The sequence below is a fragment of the Triturus cristatus genome, chromosome 7 (assembly GCF_964204655.1).
Source record: "Triturus cristatus chromosome 7, aTriCri1.1, whole genome shotgun sequence".
Taxonomy (NCBI): domain Eukaryota; kingdom Metazoa; phylum Chordata; class Amphibia; order Caudata; family Salamandridae; genus Triturus; species Triturus cristatus.
Genome location: NC_140590.1, coordinates 1,749,825,717 through 1,749,850,926, shown reverse-complemented (window position 1 = coordinate 1,749,850,926; position 25,210 = coordinate 1,749,825,717). Strand labels below are relative to the sequence as shown.

General features: G+C 42.3%; 1 protein-coding gene across 1 annotated transcript in view; it reads left to right on the top strand.

The window, feature by feature from the left end:
- LOC146812991 (C-type lectin domain family 2 member A-like) overlaps positions 1-25,210 on the top strand; it is a 176,295-nt gene that overhangs the window by 80,225 nt on the left and 70,860 nt on the right. Inside the window, exon 2 of the mRNA XM_085620011.1 lies at positions 14,533-14,637. Coding sequence (XP_085476137.1) covers positions 14,533-14,637 — 105 coding nt within the window. The remainder of the gene's footprint in view (positions 1-14,532; positions 14,638-25,210) is intronic.

Sequence of the window (25,210 nt, the reverse complement as noted above, 5' to 3'; positions counted from 1 at the left end):
TTACTATATCATAACGGTGACGGATATCCCATCCAACGAAATGTAAATCCCATAGGACATAATGGGATTTATATTTCAGCGGATGGGATATCCATCACTGTTGTGCCAGAGTAATCCGACAGCTGAAATCTAAATCAGGCCCTTAGTCTGAGTATTTTTAAATTTAGTCCTGTGGAGTATATTCCAATCCTCCGAGTTTAGGGTTTGTTTTAACAGTGTAAGCGCATGGATTTAGCGTTAGGCATAGAGGTTACATTTCTGAGGTTTCATTTTGAGGTTTAGATACAGGAGTTACTCTTACGCCTGTTGTGTTAGGGGCTTTGATTTTGGTTAGAGCCACAGTTTTACGAGTTCATGCCTAGGAGGGTAGACTTAGGGTAAAGGGGTAGCTTTTAACTCGTGGTTAAGATTTAGGTGTCAGGAGTGTGGGTATGGGGTGGGCTTTATTAATACAGTATTATACATGCTTTGAGAATTTATGCTTGTGATTTAGTATTTAGGCTCAGAGGTTTAGGTTCTTTGATTATGGTCTAGCCTAAGGGATTCAGGCTAAGATGTATGCCTTTACTTTAATAAGTTTAGTCTTAAACTTAATGATATATACTTGGATATAGCAGTTAAAGTTTAAGTTAAACTATAAGGATTTAGAGATTAAGGCAAAACGGTTTAGGTCACTTTTGGCTACTGGATATAGGCTTATTCTTAGAGAATGGGGCGGGTGTTATGTATTGTGCTTGGACTTCGTTTTAAAAATTGGGAGTAGGTTTAGATTAAAATATTTAATTTAGAAGTTAGTGTAAGGCTTAGAGCCGCCCATGTCATTAGGTTAAGACCAGGGCTACTTGAATTTGGATTCAACGGAAGACAATTTATGCAGTGAAATGGAGTAAATTATACAGCTAAGGAAAATAAAACAGTGAAAAAGAAATGCTAATTATGCAACATTTTGCTGTCAAAGGCAATTTATGCAGCATGTTCTTTTGGGTTACAATGCAGCTTTTTAGACAATTTAGCACTCACTGGTACAAAATAAATCCTAACACTGCAGGAAAAAATTGATTTCTTAAGAAGCAAAGCTCTATATAGTTTGTAGATCCCGTCCAAATTTTTATTAATCATCAACAATTATTATTTTGCCTGATATGGAAGTATAGAAATGAAATGTTACATTTGTTGGACTTTCTAACTTCTAGAGAAATAGTTTATGTAAATCTAATTTTTTTTTTGCACTAAGCAGATAACAAGCCTAAACAAGAACATTTTGTGTAATAAAAGGTACGCCTCTTTTAAACTGTGTATCTAAGTTATGTTTTAGACTTGTTTCAGGTTTGGGTGTTCTCTGTATTCACACCATAAGGCAACTTGAACTGCTCTTTTCTCTAAGAAATAAGCTTGCATAACAGCAGTGTATATTTCTTATTTATTATGTAACTGCCTCTTTAGGAGACACCTTGAAGTTCAAGACATGAAAACATATTAAAAGATGAAAAATGTTTTGGATTCTTCTAAACCCTGATTGCCCTCTCGAAATACCAAAGTATATAAAAAGTGATGATGGAATGCTTGAATTAATTTCAGCCACTGGTAATTACTTGGGCCACACCCCAATGTATAATTATTTTGCACACCATGCCACCTCAGTTTAAACCCCGCCATATTAAAAAATCCTGACCCTGCTCCTCATGGGAACAATCCAGGCCAAACTGCCAAGCCAGGTCCACCCTGAATCGGAACAGAAGTAACCCTGGACTGGTTTTGCCCTAGTTATGGGCTCATCAGCTGGGTACATCTTGCTTCCAATGACACAGTGCGCACAGGACCTACTCTGGGAATACCCATCCCACTTAGGGCAAGACAATAAACTATACAAAATAGTGCTGGACAGAAGGCTTGAAATAATCTCTAGAAACTGGTAATTACTCAGTGTTGCATCCCAATCCATTGTTACTTTAGCAGAGTTGGTTCTGGAACCAAGCTATACCTTGCTGATGAGCCCATAACTAGAGTGAAACCGGACCTGGGTTGCTTGTGTTCCAGTGTAGTTTGGGATGGACAGTTCCGATTGGAGCAGGGTTAAGACTGATTTGCTTAGAGCTGGGTCCAACCTGATGTGGTGTGGTGTGCAAAATTACAATGGATTGGGATGCGCCCCAAGTTATTACCAGTGGCTTAAATGAATTCAGGCTTTCCATCCATCACTGTTTTGTATACTTTATTCTCGCGAAATACCAGCCTTCTTTGAGAACTCTCTGCAAAGTAAATAAGAATTTCCATGAATGGTGAAACAAAACCTTTTGATGACAAATAAGTAATATTTTGTTCTACCCTCTTTGATTAGGATATACATGAATAAATATGTAAGGTGTCCCTAATTTGAGATATTAACACCATCTTGGCAATATTATCACTTTTTCATTTTTGAGTACTGCAGCAAGTAGCAGATGTCCAGTTAACTTTTGCAAAGTATTTGGCATGGCATTACATTAATTATCCATTATGTTTAGCAACTTTTGATCTTTTGCAGCTTAAAACTGTTTTATTAATCAAACCGGCTAAATATGTAATGGATGGTAGATTATGTGAAAAGTGTGGAAAATTCATAATTCTGTGGATAGCCAAGAGGTATTGCAGAATTACAGTGAATCTGGTAAGGATTAGGGGTTGGTATTTAGCCAAAGTTCTATCACCCTGTGCTGTTTTGTGTGCTTAGGAATTACACCTATGGGTAGGCAGGTCATAGTTAAAGGTATTCCTGCATTTTTGGGGTGTCTCTTCTTTGTATTGACATGCCCATGCATAAAAACTCTTCTAAATGTGTTTTTGTCAGAAATGCAACATTTTAATGGTTTGAATAGATTTTTATGACAATATTTCTTTGCTCGTTGCTATTCACTTAGCACAGGGGTCTCCAAACCTTTCAATATGAGGGCTACATCGCATATTTTATAAATATTGGCGGGCTAAAAAAAAACAGTTTTATAAATGAATGAATAAAATTTAAATGAATGAATAAGGTAAACTTGGATCTTTTTTGTAGTCAGCATGATATGATTCAGAACAAAAGAGAAGTGTGGCAATTACAAAAAAACAATGCCGTGCTTACTGAGAAATCATACATATGGGTTCACATCCAACTTTGTAACCACATTCAATAATTCCAACAACTAAACCAATTTCAATCCTCCTTTTGCCCAGGGCGCAGCACTGAATTGGCTATGAGATACATAGCGGACGATGCACAAAAAATCCTGAATCAGAAACCATTGTGTCTCTTAATTCTCCTTGACCTATTGTTGGCATTCGATACAGTTAAGCATGACAACCTACATGACCTCTTGGAACACCACATGGGGCTATCGGGAACAGTCCATAACTGGTTCACCTCCTATCTACAAAATAGGAATCAAAGAGTGTAAAGATTATTCATTCATGATCGCAGACCACCCTGGTCACATTAGGTGTCCCTCAGGGCTCCTCGCTTTTGCCCATTCTCTTCAACCTCTTCATGGAGCCTCTAACGGAAATTGTTAGCTCTTTAAATATCCACTACCACATGTACGCTGACGATACACAACTTTACTTTAAAGTTGCCTCCCTCAAAGACATCAGCTCCCTCAACACAACTCTTCAGAAAACTCAAACTTGGCTTGCATCTGAACACCTTAAACTAAATACTCATAAAACCGAATTCCTACTAATCGCTCCACTCAGCCAGTCAATGGAAGTATAGTTGAAACATCTAACAGCCCTCAACTGCATTCCACAGATCATTGACTCAGTGAGATCACTGGGATTAATTCTTGACACGAACCTCAACATGCAGAAACACATCAGTGCCGCCATCAAAGGGGCAAATCACCATTTGAACACTCTGAGAACACTTAAACCCTTCCTCCAATGATTTCAAGCATGCAGTGCAAGCCCTAGTGATTCCCCGGTTGGACTAAGAAGTGCAACCCTCTTAGGGTTGCCCAGATTCAAACTGGCTCCTCTAAGGGCATCGCTCTACCGTGCTGCAAGGCTCATCACAGGCTCAAAAAGAAACATCCACATCACCCCTGATCTGAAATCCCTCAACTGGCTCCCATACGAAGATAGAGTCATGCGAAAAATTGCCTGCATGACACATAAAGCCTTCCACTTCGAAACCCCTAGGTATCTTCCTCAGAAGCTCAAACTTTCCAGTGACTCCAGATCATCAAGAAGCTCCAACACCTTTCTTCTGAAACCACAGATTCTACAAGAAGAACATTTACAACCAATCTTTCTATGGAATGGCGCCCAGAATCTGGAACACCTTGTCCACTGAAGTCAATATGAATCCATCAACTAATTCCTTCAAGAAAGAAGTCAAAGTACTCCTTAAGAACACATTTCTTCCCTAGATACTAAGATAACTTTGTTACCTCAAACACATCAATGACTTCTCTCACCGGAGATTTCAGTGTTTTAAACTTCACAGTCCTAACTCCACCCTCCCGTTTCTTGACACTGCCTGCTTCTACAGCTGTCATTCTTTGTCTTTTACTGAGGTATCCCCTTTGCTCTTGTACATTGTAAATCACACACTCCCTCTCTGAGTTTTAATTATATCCTGTCTTTTTAGGTCTCGACTAGCGTTGCAGCGCATGCGCTGCTCGCTTTGCGAGGCATGCAGTATACACTATAGCTGGGGGAAGCTCCGCCCACTTTCCGTCTATAATTTTCATTGGCTTGAATCATAAATTCAGCATTGTGATTGGTTTTTGGCTTCTTAGTCCCGCCTCCCGCCGGCCATGTCGTCATTTTTGTTCTTCCGAGGCTATCAGCCCCTTTACTTTAAATACCGTTTTGTTCCCCTGCCTCTCCCTGTTCCCTCCCACAGTCCATAATTTTTTTTACCACAACCAGCCCCCCATCCCCTCCCATTCGTGCCTTCTTTAATTCCTGCACTTCCGTTTAAAATGCAATAGGGCTCTCGTAAACACGAGCCCTATTGCATTTTCAGTGCTTGTTTGTTTTTTGATTGGTGGCAGACTTTGCACTCTTTGTCTCGCATGCGCGCGATGTCTTACATCGTACGCATGCGTGACAAAACAGTGGCGTTTTTCCAAATCACTGTGGGAGGCAGAGACAGCACAAGCAGGGAAGTGGCGGACAGCCTGCCCAGTTACCAGTCGGCGCTCTCAGCGCACCTGCACCCTTCGCAACGATCCCTGCCTGCAGTGAATTACAACCGCGTGAGCACAGTAGATTATAGTAATAAGATTGTCGGAATAACACAATGTTGTGGTGTAAAATGGCTCTGGCACCCCTGACGTTTGCTGTGGGTCATTTAATCTTACGGTCTTTAATAGGTGCGCCTGTGTCACTGTGCTGATTAATGGCCCTCGGAGGAGAGAGCCGCAGTGTTGGCCCAGCATGTTATGGTTTAATAAATGACCGTTTTTTTTCTTAATTGATGGCGTTTATTACCACTATGTCAATGTAGTGCAGAATGAGAATTAGACCGCAAATAAAAACACAACATCGTTTTTGGTAAGGCCACTTGAATCTATCCTGAAGAGGCAGGGGTGGCACTGGCAGCTCTGCCCGACATGAAATTTCCGCGTAAAACTCTGCGGTGCCAGCTCCAAGTGACACGCTATGTCATTGTGCCTTGTTTACCTACTTACTGCCCTACTAAAAAACACATTCTAGCGGGATGCGCCTCGACGCTGCCCGCGGCCCTGTCTTTCGGAGTGGGCCCCCTTTTCTCTTCTCTGTGTGTTTTGAAAGTGTGTAGAAGACTGCTGGGCCGAATGCAGCACTAAACCTGATCTACAAGGCAGGAAGTAGCGTGGTATAATACAGGTGAAAAAAAGGGTAGACAACGTGAACTAATAAACAGGACATCTTCATGCCATTCACCTTGAGCTGTCGGTAGTCATACATAAGCATTGTGTGTAGTGTATTATTAGCAGACACACGTACATATAACACTTGTCAGTAGCTGTATGCAGACAAGCACAGTTACGCACACCTGTATTTTTTTAATAGGCTACTGTGAAGAGTGCCGCAACATGTGGTGTGATCCGTGGTACCTTGATTCATGCACGATCACTCTACACTTTAAAGTGTCCCACTGTGTAGTAGGTTACTGCAGTTAGATAATGGACTGGAGACAGACAGAGGGGCGGAGCTGGAAGGGCATACTCATACTTTTCCCAGTCTTTTTTGTTAGTAACGGCCTTCGATAGTGTTCGGCACACCCCTGTTTTAGAAGTTAAGGGACGGGGTGTACAGCATTCGTCAGGTGTGTGTGGGGCAGTCTTGGGCACGTTTTTCAGCATACACACAATCGGAGATTGTGCACGAGCACCTTGTTTGAGTAAGCCCTGGCAGAGAGTGCACAGACCTATGCTATCCTCTTTCACCCACTTACTGCCCTATTAAACAAAGAGTTTAGCAAGATGCGCATGGACGCTGCTTGCGGCCCTGTCTCTTCTCCTCTCTCGCTCCCTCCATCGGGACGGCGTGCCTGCTTCAGAGACACCGCGCTTTCTGAGCGCCATTAATCATACAGTAAACCATGTTGGAGTGCATAACAACTAATGGTTAAAATGTCCATTAATTACAGCACAGTAAGTAATAAATACAGAGGAGAAGAGAAAGGTGAAGGCAAAAGCCTACAAAGTTCATATCTGCTAAGCCTGGCTTAGTATTTATAAGATATGTTAAGATGGCATCATAAGTACGGCCGGAAAACAAAAGAAAATATAAACAGCTGTAAGTTTAAAAACAGTGCTTTGGTGACTGATGGAACTGAGTGACAAACGGAAATGCTGCTAGTCTGGCGCAGGAGCTTGCATTCCGGCTGGAAGAGGTGCGCCCTGAGGGCCCCGTTGATGTCCTGGTGTATAAGTGTTGTCTGGTATTGCGTTAATTGTAATAACAATAAAAAACACTTTTGTGTTGTATTACTTGTACCTAATAGATATGTGTGATATTTGCGTAAAACAAGCGTGTAGTTGTACAATATACGACATTCTATTTGACTAGTATATGTTCTGCAGGTTGCAGTATTAATATAGGTGGTGTGTGCGGGACTGGTTTTCAGTGGCAAGTAGATATTTAATAGTCTATGTGAGAAATATTTAATTGCTGCTGTCCAGGGGTATGGGAGTTGTGAAGTGATGTAACTGTGTGAAGGGAGCTTCTATTAGTAACGTAATGAATAGAGAGGGCACATTTTACATTGTGGACGCTTCTTATGTATTTATTTTGAGGTAAGCTTGCATTTTCCTATAACAGCTTTGTGTTAAGGCCTCTAATACACAGATATAGGACCTGGAGAACTTCAGATTTTGTAACAAAACACTTGTTAACTTTTCACCACCTCCCTCCCACCCAGAGAAGCATATCTGAGATCAGAGATAAAAAAAACACATAGTCTAGAATATAAAGTGTATACCCCTAATTAGATTACTGCCCTTTAAAAACCAGAGTAGCTGGTGAGAACTCGACCCCTGGCCGCGTTTCACGTTGTCCTCCCTATATTGAACGCCTCACCTCCTAATCGCTAAAGGCAGGTTCAGAGGCACCCTGAGTCCAGCTTAAAGCGCAAAGAAGAAAAGAGAAAATTTGCTGCGTAAACAAAGTCCAAACAGCTCATATGAATGGCAAATGCCTGCACGTCTGGGTGTGTGTATGCATGTGCTGAGCCCCTGGAACAGAAATGCAATGCAGGGGTTGCAGCTAATGGCACATAGTAATTTAGTAGTGGTTTGTGGGAGATATCAGTGTTTTGGGATCAGATTATTGAAATTTGTAAATCATGTTATTCGAATTGCTGCTGTGAATTGGTTTATGAGTGATGTGAAATATTTTTATATTTTCTGCAACTTTTATGGTCTTTGACCGAAATAAAGTTTTCAAATGAAATTAAATGAATTAGGTTGTGTCTCAACGATTAAATACCCAGCCTCTGATCAGAGAGGGTGCTATGCTTAAAGTTTAACGGGACAATTAAGGTGTGGTGATGTATGTAGAGGCACTGAAAGGCAATGCCAACTAGCGAGGACACAATCACACAGAAAATAACTGTTTCAGCACCCAGGCTAATGGGCTGCATAGCTAAATACATATACGGTCCCAAAGGCGAGACCGATTGCATTGCAAATGCTTGTTCTTCTTTATATATGACTTTATCGTTATCACATTGCTGTTCTCTGCCAATTTTGTAAAGCGCTCTGATACCCGCAGGGGTTAAGTCAGCGCTATACAAAACTACCAAAATAAAAATAATGCGCAAAAATATCAAACGTTAGCAAATGCTCTGACAAAATATTCAATTACTTAACTGTAGATAAGATAAGCAGGCTATTCGTTTTTTTTAATTCATGTTAAATAATAGAGATTCAAGAGGCTCTGCTGACACCTACAGGCTGCCAAAGGAATTTGATATATATTTCCCTTTGATCATCTGAATCGGAGACTTTGGGAAACAACAGAGAAATTACATGTTAGCCTCTCAATACTAAAGTTGTTGCGGGCCAGATACAATCTTGTAGTTTGGAGACCCTTGCCATAGTATGGTGTCTTTGCATCATGTTTCGGGTATTTTTTGGGGTCTTTTGTGTTCATGGAACCAGTATCTTCTAATGTCTTCATTACCCTTTATCATTTTGTTGAGAGGAGGGTGGGGTGATTATAACAGGAACAGATAAAATGGAAGCACACTAATGTCTGTGTGGTTCTATAGTAAGGAGAAATATTTTAAAATGTAGGTCATGTGGTGGAGGGGACTGGGGAGCGGAAGTAACACCTGGAACTGCTGCCATCGTGAACAGGGGTGGTAAAACCAGGACAGGTGCAGGGGAACAATCATAACTTGTGAGCAAAGACCGATCTGCAGACTACACAGCTCCGACGGTGCTGCAGGATGCAAGCAATTGCATAGACCAGATGGGCGCGATGGGTCTTCTGATACTAGTATAAACATCTGTGTATGTAATCTGCACTGAAGCTGTGTCACCCTTCAACTCATTTTTTTGCATGTCAGCTTTCGCTACTGCAGTCTCACTCTACCTCACTTTCAGCTTCTGATGGTCTGCAGGTGGTGTTGATCCCTTAATGGATTACTGTGCTCCTCGCTGAACCTGTTTGTTAAACATTCTAAATGACAATATCAATTTAGACACGTAGAACATATTTAGTCACACAAGATTGGCAGATCTTAAAGGCAAAAAGTTAAAGGTTTATTTTCAGATTGTATTCCTACATAAATGAGTAATATAGTCAAATCAATTAATCAATAAATCGTAGTGCAAAGCTCAGTTAGAGTACAGAATCAATCAAAGAACCTAGAAAAGTTCCGGACAGGAAAATACAAAGGGGCAGATTTATGAGCCCCTTGCGCCACTTTTGCGTCACTTTTAACATGGGAAAAGTGACGCAAAAGTGGCGCAAGGGGCTCATAAATCTGCCCCAAAGTATATAACAGGAGTCCCGCACAGACTGGCCTCCAAAGACAATGAGAAAAGGCCTATCACACGTCCAAAAAGGCCCATTTGTATCGGGTTCTGAACAAAGGATTTCATACATTCTGTGCAGTTGTACTCAGTTTCCGTGAGATAGTCTAATCAGAATTAAGCACAGTGAAACAGCTGCAAGGCAGTACCATTCAAAAGTCTCTCCTAATTGTACAACATGGAGACTTTCACGCACACTACCTGTACAAGAATAAAAAGTGCTACATTGTGTGATTCTGCTATGACAGGTACATCCTTGAAGATGTACAGCTTTGCTGAAACAATATTTTATTATTCTCATGTAGGTCTCCATCTTGTCTGTGAAACTACATTCAGCATCATATTTTTGAGACATGAAAATACATGTCTATCCACGTGGTTCAGAACATTGATAGTAAATGTAACAGACAAAATGGAGTAGGAGGCCATCATTGTTAAGTTAGTTACAATTTGCTTCTATAGACCCTAATGGGTGATTTGCCACGCTCTATTAATGTCTGATTGATCGATTAGCAATAGCGTAATACAATTATTAAGCTGCCATGTTTTCAGATCGCTTGTGTGACATTGCCATGGCTTGAATGCACTTATGAGTGAGATTCAACTTCCTATTGTGTGACACTTAGATAGACACTCTCTTGTGAGTGAAACCAAATGATGAACTGCACAGAAATAGATAAATATCAGAAATTGCACCCTTTTGAGCAATGTGAAGCTGTAAAAGTATCTTGCAAATGCTGCAACAACTCTGAAATGGAAGGTCACTAACCCAGATCCTCTTCCTAAGAGGACCGCACAGCTAGGCTTTTAAAGATGCATGGAGGTGGAAATCATCGCCATTTGTCGGTCATACATAACATTCATTCTCAGTGTGGAACAAGCTTATAGTAAGCACCGGGTGTCAGGCTGAATTATGAAAAACATGCCTCTAAGCAAAATGGAATTGTGGCTGCCTAGGACGGTGGGTAAAGCACATGCTGCGGAGATCATCAGATGAGGAACTGTGCTGCACAATCTAAGGACCGGTGAGAGCATGGGACTCACCTCTCCTGGCTGCCAGTCTCAACTGTCTGTTCCTGAGAGCCACATGACACCTCATAATAGTTATAGTGGAGCCGAACCCTAAAGAAGGGTCTGAAAGGATGCATCGATAAGATGTCCGAAGAGAACTAATCACATTGCACCGAGTACAAACCCTAAGAACGGCAGATATGCCCCGTTCCGTCAAATAGAAGTATCAGAGTTTGCTCGACAGCACCTAAACGTGAGAAAAATGAAGGGACAGTTACTTTTCTGCACTTTTGTCGGCTTCAGAAATGATTCCTTGTATATTCTGTCATGAACTACACAACATAAACTTTGGCCTCAAACAGAACACACAAGTATGGGTGACGCTCAGCAAACCGATTTCATGACACAACCAAACATGACGCACAACAGACTAATTTTTTCAGAAATATAGATTTCATACTTTGCCTGTCGTTTTTTGTCATGGATATCCTTTGGACAATGTAAGGAACTGGGTTTCTGTTGCAGTAACCCCCCACTTTTTGCCTGATAACTGATGCACTTTTCCTTGTTGTGCCCTGAGCTCCTGCCAATCAGTTCCTAAAAACGGCCTAACCGCCAAAACCCAATTGGCATCTCTTATCACAGGTCAAATGGTAAATGGTACCCTAGGTACCCAGGGCCTTGTGACCAGAGAAGACCCCTAAGGGCAGCAGCACGTATTGTGCCACCCCTAAGGCCCTCTGCCCTGACACACACACACTGCCTTTGCAGGCTGAGTGTCTTGGTGCAGAACAAAACAAAGAGTTGACATGGCACACATCCCTGTGTGCCATGCCCACAACACACACTGCCCTGGCATACCTCAGTCACCCCTCTAGCTAGGTGCCCTATGCCAGTGGTGTGGGCACAGGTGCATGAGCCCTGTGCCCCTACAGTACTCGGGTCCATTCCTGGGCACTGTAAGTGCAGTGCTGCCATTAAGAGTATATGGTGGTAGGAGGTCGTCAACATGAACTCCACAGCACCATGATGGCTACACTAAAGACTGAGAAGTTTGGTATCAAACTTCTCAGCACAGTAAACCCACACCGATGCCAGTGTGCGATTTACTGTAAGATGCACGACAGAGGGCATCTTAGAGATGCCCCCTGAACCTAACCTACAATCCACGTCTTGTCTGAGGGGCTGCCTAGGCTGACATACAGCAGACATGTTGCTGGACCCCTGGGTAGAGAGCCATCTGCTCTCCTGGGCCTGCAACAATGCACAACCTGGGTGAGGTACTAAGTCTCCTCCCCCAGGATGGGCAGGGGAAGCTTCAAAGGCATTACGCCTTTGTGAGCTTCTCCAGGCCACTTGCTGTACTCAGCAACTGGCCCCTACCGGTTCTGACCCCCACTCTGGCGGGAAGACTGGCCGCAAACCCCAAGGAAGGAAAGGGGGTGTGCCAGCCTCTGCCAACCCCACCGCTCAGGCGGGGGAGGCGAGGTGAAGCACATCTCCGGGCTCTCGCCATCTTGAAGATGGGAAGCCCTGCCCAATCAGGACTAGGCTACTGCCCCCCTCCCACAGGAGAGTGGCAGGATGGCGGTGTACCCACCCCAGGGCAGGAACCAATTGGTCCCTGCCCTTTTCCTACCTGTAACGTCCCTAAATCAAGTATTTAGGGGCACCCTGAACCTTCCTCCCTTAGATCCAGAAACCAAAACAAGAAAGAAGATCAAGGAACAAGACGACCTGCCGTGCAGCTGCTAACAAGAGGAAGACACCAACTGATTTGGCCCCAGCCCTACCGGCCTGTCGACCCTCGAACCTGCTCCTGCTAAACCCCGGCGTCTCCAGTGGTCAGCAACGTCAAAAACCCCGGAGGACCTGACTGCCTTGTGACTTTAACTAACTGGGACTCCCACGAGCCGTGGTACTGCTCAAAACAAGCAACAAGCCCCTGGCATCAGCCAGGAACCGCTAACCCTGCACACTCTGCACCCGCCAAGCCTGGCCTGTGAAGGAGGGGACAAAGACCACGAGGACGTCCCCCCGGCGACTGTGACCCCGAATCCAGCACCCAAGGACCCACCTCGACGCTCCTGATGACGTCTGCAGCGTCAGAACCAGGGACCCCTACAACCGTGACCAGCAGGGGGTAAGATTTCCCGACGCCAAAAGGCACCCCTGCACCCGAAGCCCTGCGGCCCTCTGTGCCCAACTCCTGGGTGCCTACCTATCCTTCAACTACCCAACTTAACTCTCAAAGTGGTGGTCGCATCTGAAGCATCTTCGTCCCCGAGCTTGCAGCCTTTGTTCGTCCTTGAGCTTCTCCGATGCAATCCTTTGAGCGCCCGAAGGCTCAAAAGCACCCTGCACCCAGCTGCCCGAGTGCCCCTGGCAGTGCAACCTCTACTCTAATCTACTTCCCCATTTGCCCTGAGCAAGTGACCAGGAGCCCACCTCCCACAGCCGCGTGGCCTGCTAGCCAGCAGCCACCAACCAAGGGCCCCTGCTTCCCATAGGATAACATTGGGCCTATCTCACTCTGCACCCGGCTGCCCCTGTGCCACTGAGGGTGTAACGACTGTACTTACCTGACCCTGGGAGACCCCTGAGTCTATGCTCAGAACCTTAACCCTGCCAGTCGAGTACTTACCCAAAAGCCGATAACTCACTTTTCTTTCATAGGGTAACATTGACTGGTTTCACTTGGAAATTCTTTTAAGTGTAGAGTTTCTAAACTTTAAAATATTCACCTAAAATCAACCGAGTAACGAAAACGGAAATACTCACCTGCTATTAGGAGAGATCCCAGTGATGGATCTTGGTGGCCAGCACTGACCCTGAAAAGTCATTACAACCGTACTTTCTACTAACTCAATTTTCTGCCATAGGAAACCATTGACTGTTTTTCTGTGAAATTTCGTTTTAGTGTCGATTTTGCAAACTTACAAATATTCGTTAAAAATCGCCTGTATAACTTAAATGCAGTCTCTCAACTGCTTACAGGTGGTACACTAGTGCTGGATCCAGTATCCAACACTGACCTAGAATAAGTAACAATAACCCCACTTACCTGCTAAGTGAATTTCCTCCCATAGGATAACATTGGCGATTTCATTAAAAAAAGTATCTAAGTGTCAACTTTTAAAATACCAAAATCTTGCTTAAAAATCACAACAGTAACTAAAACGTATTTACTCACCTGTTTTGAGGAACTGTCCCAGGACTGAATCTAGGATCCAGTCCTGGAATTAGAAAAGTAATCCTAAAAGTAATCAATTGCATTTACTTAGAATTTACCTTTGAGCTCAATGTATAATTGTGTTTGAATCGTGTTGCCAATTGCAACAAACTGTACCTATAGCATTCAAAAGACTGTTGCCTATTGAAAAGTATTTAACTAAAACATTTCATTCTGAGAAAGTATATTTTGATACCTATTGTTGGTTCTAAAATAAAACAACCATATATTTTTATATACAAACCATTGGCCAAGAGTTCAGTTCTTGAGTGTGTGGGACCATTTGCTGACTGAGTGTGTACAACAAATCCTTTACACTGTCCTCTGAAACTGCCTTACTGCTCGACCAAGCTACCTCTTTAGAGAGTAAGGTTATATCTGACTTTAGCCTCTGCCAAACCTCTGGGGACTGTGGACTCTGTACACACTGTACCTATTTGGGAACAGTATATACAGAGCCACTTTCTCACAGTCAACACTAGGGATTTTTAGTTTTCCTCTTTGCACTCCAGTCGTCCCGCCCCTCACTCCAGTCAAATCCGCCTCTTTTGAGATGTCTTTTGCCTGGATGTTCATGTCTGAGGTGCAGAGACCGCAGGAGGTAATGTGCCACCTAGGAGGGGCTGAAGGGGGCGAAACCTGGGAGGGGCTACAGGGGGCAGTTAAACTCCAACTCCTACCTCCAGTCACAGATTTGGTCATGTTGATATTTCATATGAATTACTTCTACATGCTTCTTCCTGGTGCAACCTGTGCATTGCATTAGCACTCACTGAAGGAACATATTTTTCTTTCTAGGTCATAAGCTGATTGTTCTTCTAACAACAGTGACCAGAACCCATCTGCTGGCTGTCATAGCTGTGCTGATCGTCGCTCTAGTCATCCTCGTGGTGTTCCTCGCAGGTGAGTGTCCGCCTCTTCCTAATGTGACAGCCTCTTGAAACCCGTTTTCCCAAATGGTTGCTGCCCACCCCAGCCCTGACGGAGGAACCCCAGATCCACACAGGCTCTGCCTCCTGAGCACCGGCAGTGCTTCATTTCATTGTATAAGTATATGTGCCAGACCCAGGGGTTTGCCCCAAAGTCCTCGGCCGGCCATATTTCTGTGTTGAAAGGTGGGGGGGGCGGGTGGATTGTGCCGAACACCAAGGCTGCGTAGTGTCAATTCCACCTCGTGCCACTTTCATCCATCACCAGACGCTCCCTCCCCTTTATGTCCCTCTTGCAGGTTCCTGCTTTCTCCCGCTGTCACTGTTTTTTGTCTTTCTTTCCCTCCTTCCTCCTCTTGTGTGTTTTTTCTCTCTTTGGGTCAATCTAATGAGGACAAATAAGTGCCAGTGGCTAAAAATAAATGCTGGTGGCCCCCACCATCAACCTCCAGCTCAAATTAAGGCCTTAACACTTGGGGCCTTATTTACAGTCCTCATGGGAGGTAACAAATGGCGACAGGGCGGTAACAAGGAGGGTCTAACAAGCCTCATTATCAATCGGAAGCCAGCATTTACCAAGGTCATTAACTAACACCAGCCAATCAAAAATATGGACAGAGAGAAGGAGAGGCTTCTACAGCATACTTGACTACTGCATGCCTCGCAGAGCGAGCAGCGCATGCGTGCTGCCGCTTGGCTCGACCTAAAAAATGGTGGCCAATCATGCCCAGCCATCACAGGAAAGGCTTTCAGAACCCCTCCTGTCCTCACATTTAGTAAGAGTAGACTTATTTTGGCAGTTCAATGTAAAGCCAAAACTTTGGTATGTATATTATAAATGTATGATTTATAATGTATGTTTTAATAATTAAACTCCACATTCTTGGCTATTAACCTGTGAATACAGAGGTGTACCCAAGCCTACATTTAAAAATAATACATGCAAACATAAACATTCAGTCATGCCTGCCGCATAATAATACAAAAAAATATGTAAAGCAAATGTTGCCATTATATTTTATATCTGGAACGTATCACTTTCATATCTGTGATCACGTGTCTCTTAAAATACAGATAGGAGTTATACATTATAGAAAGTGTTCCATGCAAATGACTTCTGTTTGGCATCAGAGAAACTTGAAGGGTTGTGACCATGTTAAGTTTTTGTTACTGGTCTCATGTGGTCTCCTGACTCTGGGCAAGCTATTCTAAATCAGTAAAGTAGATGTAATCACACACAAATTCTAAAATTAAATGTAAAACTAAATTGCATATTATAACTTACCATGGATTTTGTCCACTTATTTTTTGGTAAGCTTATTCATACATCATTCAAAGTGAAAAGATGTTCAAGCGAAGGAGAAAGTAAGTTTTGCTGGTGCATAAAAGGGCCTTTTTTCAGTGAGTCCTGAGTTTAAAGTAATAGACTGTGCCACAGTTCTGACAGAAGTGAGTAAAGTCTTGCAGTTTCAAGGGAGAGGGTTTCTCCCCCGTAGCAGTAGTTGTGGTGTTCAGCAATCATGGCAGCCAGCCAACGACGCCAAACCCTTTCCCCATTATCCTAGACAATCCAGACATCCAGTCCCCACACCGATCGTAGATTTTACACCTTTAGGAGGGGTAGGTGCTTACTAAACACAATGGGGGGAGACCGGATGGGTACGGATTTAAGGGCGCCCCTCAGAATATTATTGCCTACTCAGTTTGCCAGTTGCACGCTACATCATCCGGGCACAGATAATTGAGAAAAAACAGTATAATTTTTAAGTGAAATAGAGAAAAAAGAAAACCTAGTGAACATTTGCAATAATGTTCTCTAGCTCTGAGAATGCACCACTAAGGGGTATGTAAACTCTTTGAAAGTTTTTCAGCATAGCATAGGAACTCTCTCTAAATAGTTCGTGAAAATAAATGTATTTTTTATGTTAAATAGTAACACTATTGCAATGTAACCTTGAAAAGCGTTGGGTACAACGTAACAGTCACAATAGATTGTATAAGATATAGGTTTCTTTTTACAAAGTAACTATTTTTCAGTATTGGGAGACATTAGATATTTAGCAGTATGGTACTGTAAAAAGTACACAAAGCGCCTTCTTTATTGATAAGCAATTACCCTGACTTCTAGTGCAAAAGTGATTCAGCACCAACGCTAATAGCTAAATACATATAACATCCTAATGGCGAGACCGATTGGCATTGCCAATGCTTGTTTAAAAGTGTTCACACACATTTGCTGCACATAATGTCCTCTGGTACCTGTTTGATCACTGAAGTGTTTGTGTTTGCAGGATAACACTGATTTGTAGTGAAACTTCTGAGGGATCTGACATTACCTGAAATGAAGCACACACTGCTTAGGGCCAGTACTGAATAAGATCTGATGGATGGGTGGATGGATAGTCCACTGCCAGGATTCTAAGTAAACACTCCTGAAGAAAGTTGTCCCACTGGAGTCCTAAAAGGACCAGTTACTTCTAAAAAGCTCACTGTGCTAGAGTCGTATTTCTTTTGTAGGGTGCTGATAGGGAACCTGACACTGCCAAGTTTCTAAAGAACCTGCTGGAAAATGTCACACTATTGGAGTCTAATGGTGTTTGACAGCTCTGACTGAAAAAGGTTACACCCCAAGTGTGTTCCAGCGCTTAGGAGGCACTTCTGGCAGAGAGGCGTGCTACCAGTGAGGAGTTCTAAAACAGCACCACTTTCAGAAGAACTAACTGCGAAAGTCCTATATTGATGAGAAGGCACTGACTGGGGAAAGATTGCACTGCCCGGGTTGTTAAGACAATGACTACAGTGATGACAAAGTCACACTGCTGGAGTCCTATTGTACTGACAAAGTATAGGGTGCTGGAGTCATATAGCACTGAGAAGGTACCAAGAATAGAAAGTTATACTACCCAGGATCCTAAAGTACTAAGAAGGTACTCCTGTTACAAAGTCACACTCCTGAAGAACTGTCTTTTTGACAAGGCATTGCCGGGGCAAGTGGCACTGCGTGGCGTCCTAAAGGACTAAGAATTCATCAAGGAAAGGGCATCACAGTGTAGCAGTGTGAAGGTACTGAGTGGAGAAAAGTACACTACCTGGAATTCTTAAGTTCTCAAAATAAACTAAACAATAAACGATGTCAACATCCGTGCTCCAACTAAAACACACCAGTGCAAGCCAAAGCCTACCGCACCCAGTTACTGAGAAGTCCTTACTGACAATTAATGACTCATCAGCAGAAAGGAAAGAAGATGGAAGATAAATAGAACTCGTAATGACCTCATCATACTGAAATTCCTCCATGAAACATGCAGACAGTTCATCACATCAGTTGAGCCAAAGTACTACACCAATACCATCAATGAAGCCACTAACAGAAGCAGAATGCTTTTCAAGAAAATCAAGCACTGCATCAACCTCCTGCCACACCCACCTATTATTCAATCCACAGAGACGTGCAATGTCAGCAACCACGTCTGCATAGAAAACATGAAGATCATCCAACTGCACATCGGCAAAACCAAGCCCACTTCATCTCTTACACACAACCTTCCTGTAGAATCGCCAAATGCTCAAATTTCAAAGCCCTCTCTCTCTCAGATTTTACTGGCATACTCAACACCCTCAAAGCCACTTGTGAAGATGATTTCTTACCCTCGTCCTTCATCAAGGCTCTCTTAGCATTCTCTCTCACTCTTGTGCAACTTTGCCTATGCCTGCCATACTCAAGTCATCTGCTCAGAAGCTCCGAAGACAAGACAGATTCTCTCATTTCTAAGGAAACCTACACAAGACCATGATGACCCCGCAAGCTATCGTCCCATCACTCGTCTGCCATTAATGGGCAAGATAATTGGAAAAACAGTCTACGTTCAATTCTAAGACCACATCACTCTCTGTTGTTCTCGGTGAGCGTCTAAAATAAGTGCTGGTCCCCAAAAGTGAGTGCTGGTGGCCCCACCGGCAACACCAACTCAAATCAAGCAGTGCCCTCAAAGAACACATAGCCCAAAAAAAAGACTGCCTGGTACCAGCTCCCTGTTCTGGAGGGAAAAAAACTGTTTCTTCCTGAAGGCACCTTCAGAACTGCTGTTCAAGACCTTGAACTCTTGGATCTGGATGGTGAGAATGCCCTGCTCCTGGCCTCGTATACTTCACACTGGCATCCCTTGAGGGCATCCTGCTCACCACAGCATGTCTCCTCCATGGCCTGCTTGAAGAAGTATGCTCACATCACCCCCATTCCGATTCAACTGCTGTGCTTTGTCTCCTCCTATGTCTGCTGCGCTGTTAAGTGGATGGCCATCCCTTTCTCCAAAGCAGCAAGACCTAGATCCCTTGCATTGTCCTGATGTGGCCTTGTTATCCTAAGAACACATCAGCAGTGTTATGGAGGGAAAGGGACTGGTCAAGTAAAGTAACAACATATAATTACAGAAAACAGACATTGGGGGATATATTTCAACCCTCTCTTAAATACCTTCCAGGCTCAATTAATCCCATCATAAAGTATGTTTCAAAGCGAGAAGTACGTGGACTTGGATGTCTGAATTAAATTGACGCATTCCATTATTTTAATTGGTGTTTGTAACAATATAAAAAAAATATTTGAGAATTACTGATCATTTGGGTCTTACTAGGAGATACAAGAATGTGATATTGTACATAACGAAAGTTTATTTGTAAATTGCATTCTTTGGTAGCAATAGGCAGACTAATCCTGCTGCTGTTGAAAAGTATTTACTGGTTAGCAGAAGTACACAACATGTGATGAAATGGAGCGACAAGGTTTTAAACCTAGGTTTAGATTGCTACGAAGTCAGCAGCGAAGCATCTGTACCTGCTTAAGTCTGTCCGTTAATTACTCATGCTTCTCACACCGCCCCTCAACACCCACGCTGACAAACGTTTGGAATTAAATGGTGGATGTAAAGGGAGTAGATTGTTTTTATGGTAATGTCTTCCCTGTTTATATTCAAGTTCTGTAAAACTTTCAGCTATTGTAAAATAGCGCATTTTTTTCATCTTTTCGTCTAATACGTCTGAATATTTCAGCATCACAAGTTAACCGAACCTATGGTGCAGATCGGAGCTTCCGAATCCCTTCTGCTTCCACGGACGGAGTGATCTCACAGTCACACACACACACACACACACACACATTACACGCTGGTGGGGCCCATTACACCAACATTCAAACCTAAACCACTTTGTCCGTGCCTTGCATAGGGGAAACACTTTCTTTGTATACCTAACCAATCTGCATGTACTCCGAGGTCGATGCGACCAACTAGTTGCTTATAAATCTAGCAAAATATTTCACACAATTTGCAAATAAATTCAATAATCATGACAAGAAAAAAACACCCGACACAGAGATTCAAACAGAATGTTCATTTATCTAAAATTGTAGGAAAAGCCAATTAAATGCAAATTCATTTCTCCCATATTTACCTATTCTGTCTAAATGTCAGATCCTAAGTCAGAACCGGTCCTCAGTAGAAGAAACAGAGTTTTCTGCAGTCATGTAGAGTCACCGTCCTCTCCGTCAGCATAGGGACCTCGGATCATCAGTTCGGCAACAATTGGCACTAGACCTCTCTAGTCTATTTATATTTATACTAAAATTTTACATTCAAAGGTTACAAAAAGAACATTAAAACATCCGTTGAACAGGAAAAACTGTCGTCTCTTTACATTCAAGAATTTTCCCATTATTGATAATTCTAAGTTTCTGAATAGAAAGTCAGATGTCCCATAAATGTGTTACTTCTACGGATGTCTCTCCTGGATAAAAAAAAATGAATCATCTTGTGAGACCACTAAAAGTTCATGTAGTCGGATTATTCAGTTGCTACAAATTTTCACATCCAGGGGTTTTTGGCTGCCATCCTGGATTTGTCGTCATGTTCATGGCTTTTCAGTTCAACTAGAAGTCAGGGTCGCAGTCCGTGCAAAGCCTCTTTCATTATTGCATCTAATTGACTGCAGGCTGCGGATGGTGGCCATCTTTCAGCAGGCCACAATTGTCAACTTAAGAGCAAAGAAACACAAAACATAATTACTGCACAGAAATGATGATACAGTGTTATTCCCCTGCTAATACCCTTATGTGTATGTAATTATCTAGCCATTTGCGACATCAAAAGCCATTAATGCATTTTAATTAAAGCGCAAAACATCACATAAGCAACATCTATGTTGTCAATCTGCTCACCAATTTAGTCCACTTATTATTTTAGCCATGCAATAGCATTCCCACGTGTAATTCTTCTGTTAATAAGGTTGATTAATCAAATACGACAAACCTTTAGTAGTTACTAATTAATCAGTAGTATTTTTAATAATGACGCACAGATATTTGGGTTTAAAAAGAAATCCCTGCTCCATCAATCCCCCCTTTGGTGATATCTAATCACCACAAAAATCAAAACCCCCCCAAAAAATCAATTTTTATTTCCCATTTTTAAGAATTCGAAATGTGTTCTTGTTCATTTTTCAAACCCTTGTTTCCATTTCATCTTCCTTCTTTGTTTCTATATACATGCTTTCCCTAAGTTCTTCTAATTCTATTTCTTGTAGATCTCTTTCTGATTTCTTTTGTCTCTTTTTAACATTTTCTCTTGTTATTTTCTTTTTATTTCTTCTGTATCTACAACACAGACACCCTAATCTAAGGATCAATAATGCTACAATTACACACGTTAATGGAAATAATACTTTACCAAAAATGGTACTACCTATTTTAGCAACAAAGTTCTTAATAGCAATCATCTTATTAGCCATTTTAGTCCAGATACTTTCAGCTTCCAGTGGTACTAATTCTTCATGCAAATCAGTATTATTTTTGATATAGACCTTCAGATCTTTGCTTTCGTCTGGAATGTAAGTGCAACAATGTTGAACCTTCAGCATTCCACAGACTCCACCCTCTTTTGCCAATAGAATGTCAAGGGCAAGTCGATTTTGCATTGACATAGCGCGTAAAGCAGCCATTTCCGTATTTACCAAAAGAAAGCCTCCAGCGGTGCTTGATGACAAGCGATCTACCACTGTTGACAGCTTCCGAATGCCAAATGCATTTAATGAAATTCCCACTGCTGGTATCAAAGCTCCAAAAATATCTCCTACAATTTCTGTCCATGTTTCTCTTCTATAGCGCGTTAATGTATTAGTTTGTTCAGCATTGTCTACTCTATCAATGTGAAAAATCTTTGGAAAGACCAGGCCTACATAGCATGTGCCATACCAATGGTCGGGCAACCTGTAATAAGCCTTGTTCCCACAAATATAATACGCTCCCGGAAAAACTGGATCTTCTCCTCCTCTAAATCCCCATCCGGTTGCAATAAAGTATGTATCATGGCACTCACTCGTCCCTATGAAATAATAATCATACTGGGATTTCTGTCTGGTAATGCATAATTTTCCCTTCTGTGGTGTGTCTAGAGCTAAAGTTGGACTAGCCCCATCTTTCAATTCTTTTTCTTTCTCAATGTCCCACATTGTTTCACTCACTTTATGTCCCTCAGCTTTCTTATGCATGTTCAACCTTCTTCTCTCCACCATGTCTAGAAATGTTTTCTCTTCTTCCTTCAAACTGCAAGTTAAATTATTTCTAAAAATATAATCTAATGTTAATTCTTTAGTTTCAATAAAAATCTCACCTAAAGTGTTAGCTTCCTTTGCAGGATTCAATTCTTTATTCATAGGCAACTGCCCCAGAATATTATCTTTATTAGACATGCTATAAACTAACTTCCCTAATAGATAAAATATACTAATCAACACACTACATGAAATTCCATACGTAGCCGGAAGGTGATGGTAAGTTACTCCCTCTGAAACAGATGCAGGTAATTGCATACAGACGTAGCAATCCCTTATTTCCATTGTCTTTACATTTTGAAAATACATTGCTAGAAAAATCATTAATAGACCTATCCTTATGTATATGTACATTACTAATTCTAGTTGGAACTACCTTCGGTGAACTCTTCCCTATATTAGTTATATTCTCAGTGTGTCCTTCTAAAGTGTCTATAGTAACTCTAAAAGAAATTAATAGAGCAAGCACGCTCCACAGCAGCATTAATAGTCCTGTACAGCAGCAGCACATTTTGCACCATCTCTTCAAGAAGGTACATCTACTTTGATTATTCTCAGTGTTAGCCATTTTGTTACTTTGACCGTGTCTTTTGACTTAGCCTCTTCTACTCCACTACTGAACTTTTAGGGCAGCAAGTACCCACCAGATTAATACAATCTATTAGTTCTTAGGATATTTTCACTTTTCTTCTTTAAGTGACTTCTTTGGATTTAGTCAATTTGGGTTTTCATCATTCATTATTGTCTCTTCATCATCATCAAACTGTATCAGGTCCTGAACATCCGTTTCTTCTCCAATGTCGGACAAGATAACTCTCAGGATTCCAACAGCTTCTTCTTCAACCACTTTCAGTAAAGCCTCCTCTGGATTTCCTTGACTATCTGCCTCTTCTCCTTCTTCAGGCAGTGCCACATACGTCCATGCCGGTGACTTATACTTCTGATTTGGTTTTCTGATTCTTTTAGTTTCTTCAGGTTTCTTTGTTTCTTCTTCTTTCGTTTGATTTTGACTTGACACTTCGTTCACTTGTTCAGCTTTCGAAGAGTTAACTCGTGTCAGTCGGTATCTCAGTCTCTTTATCTTGTTGGGCCAAAGATCTCCTTTAGCATTTCTTTTCTGTTTTCCCTCTTTACTGTTTCTTTCTCCAATCCAAGTTCTTTTTCTCAGAACTCGTCCTTCATGTATCTCGTTTTCACTTTCATCAGATTCTGTCTCAATTGCCTCTGGTTCATCAACAATTTTTCCTTTTTCCACAGTCTCTTTTTCCACCAATTGAGATTTCCCTACTTCTGTCCCTCCTCGGGTCTCCGACACGCAATCTTCTTGCCGTCTACTTGTCCCTTCACCTAGCTTGTTGTTGGTGTTCCTTACACCTCCTCGGGGTTCTTCCGCAATCTGTCCCTCTCTGTCTTTTTCTGTCCCTTCTTCTTCAAGAATTATCTCAGGTGGAACTTCTTCAATTTCCTTATTTGATTCAGGTGTTATTTCTGTGGAAATGTTCTTTTCTTTCCTTTCTTTCTTTTTATGTTCTTCACTGTTAGTTGGGACTTCAGGCACTTCCTCAGAATCTGAATTCGTTTCTGAAGTGGGTAATGTTCCTCTCAGAACTTCTTCTGGCGGGACGAGAGTTTCTCTTGACTCACTTTCTCCCCTTTCAGGATTCTTTTTCCTTTTCACTGTGTCACTGTCTGCACCATCACTGGAATCTGATTCTTCAAAATAATCTTTCCCAGTACCATCCTTTGGATTTGGAACTCTCAAAGTGTGACTTGCATGTATCCAGTTTTTCACTCTAGCACACTTCACAGCAGTTGTTGTAGTCAGAACAACTTGTCTTGGCCTTCCCCACCTTGGAACCAGACAGTTTCTTCTTCTGTGGACTTTTATTCTTACCCAGTCCCCTGGGCTCAGATCATGGGCTTGCTTCTTTTCAAGTGTGGTGGCGTCTTCTCCAACCTGGTGAAACACAGAATGGACTGCGTCAGCCAGGCCTTTACAAAATCATGTCATCAGTTATAGTCATCAGCTTGTTGACTGGTACAAATGCATGTCTCAGTGCACGTCCCATGATGATCTCATGTTGACTTAAACCTGTGGTTCTGTCTGGAGTAGACCTTATTGTCATCAGGACTAGAGGCAAGACATCAGGCCATTTCATTCCTGTGGCTAGGCACATTTTGCCAATTCTGTTCTTAATGGTACCATTCATTTGTTCAACCACACCAGAAGCCTCTGGTCGGTAAGCACAATGTAGCTTCTGCTGTACACTCAAGGCTTCACAGATTAATCCCATGATTTCATTGTAAAAGTGTCCTCCTCTGTCTGACTCAATGGTCACTGGGAACCCGTACCTTGGGATGAATTCTCTTAACAATAGCTTGGCCACTGTTATCCCATCATTTCTTCAGGTTGGAAATGCCTCCACCCACCTGGAGAACAAACAGACTACCACCAGGACATACCTTAGTCTATTGACTTGGGGCATTTCAATGAAGTCTACCTGCATTCTGGTGAAAGGACCTCCCTCTCGGCCTATTGTACCTAGGCTCACCACTGTCTTCTTTCCAGGGTTAAATTGCTGACATATCAGACATCTCTGACAAAGACTCTCTGCTATCATCCTGAATTTTGCATTGTACCAGGTCTGCTTAAAGGCCCTTATCATAGCATCCCTTCCCAAATGTCCCTGGCCATGATACATTCTTGCCATTGTTGACAGCATGCTGTTAGGCATGACTGGTCTTCCATCTCTATAAACCCACACGTGGTCCTTTTCCCTGGGTGCACAACCTGCTTTTACCCAATCTCACATTTCCTCATCTCCTGCCTCATCCTGCAACTGTTTCACTTCCTCCCATGTTCCCACCATATTAGTAAACATTAAGGAACAAGAATTCATTTCCTTTTCTTTACTTCGGTTGATGGAGTGATTATTCCTCGCACA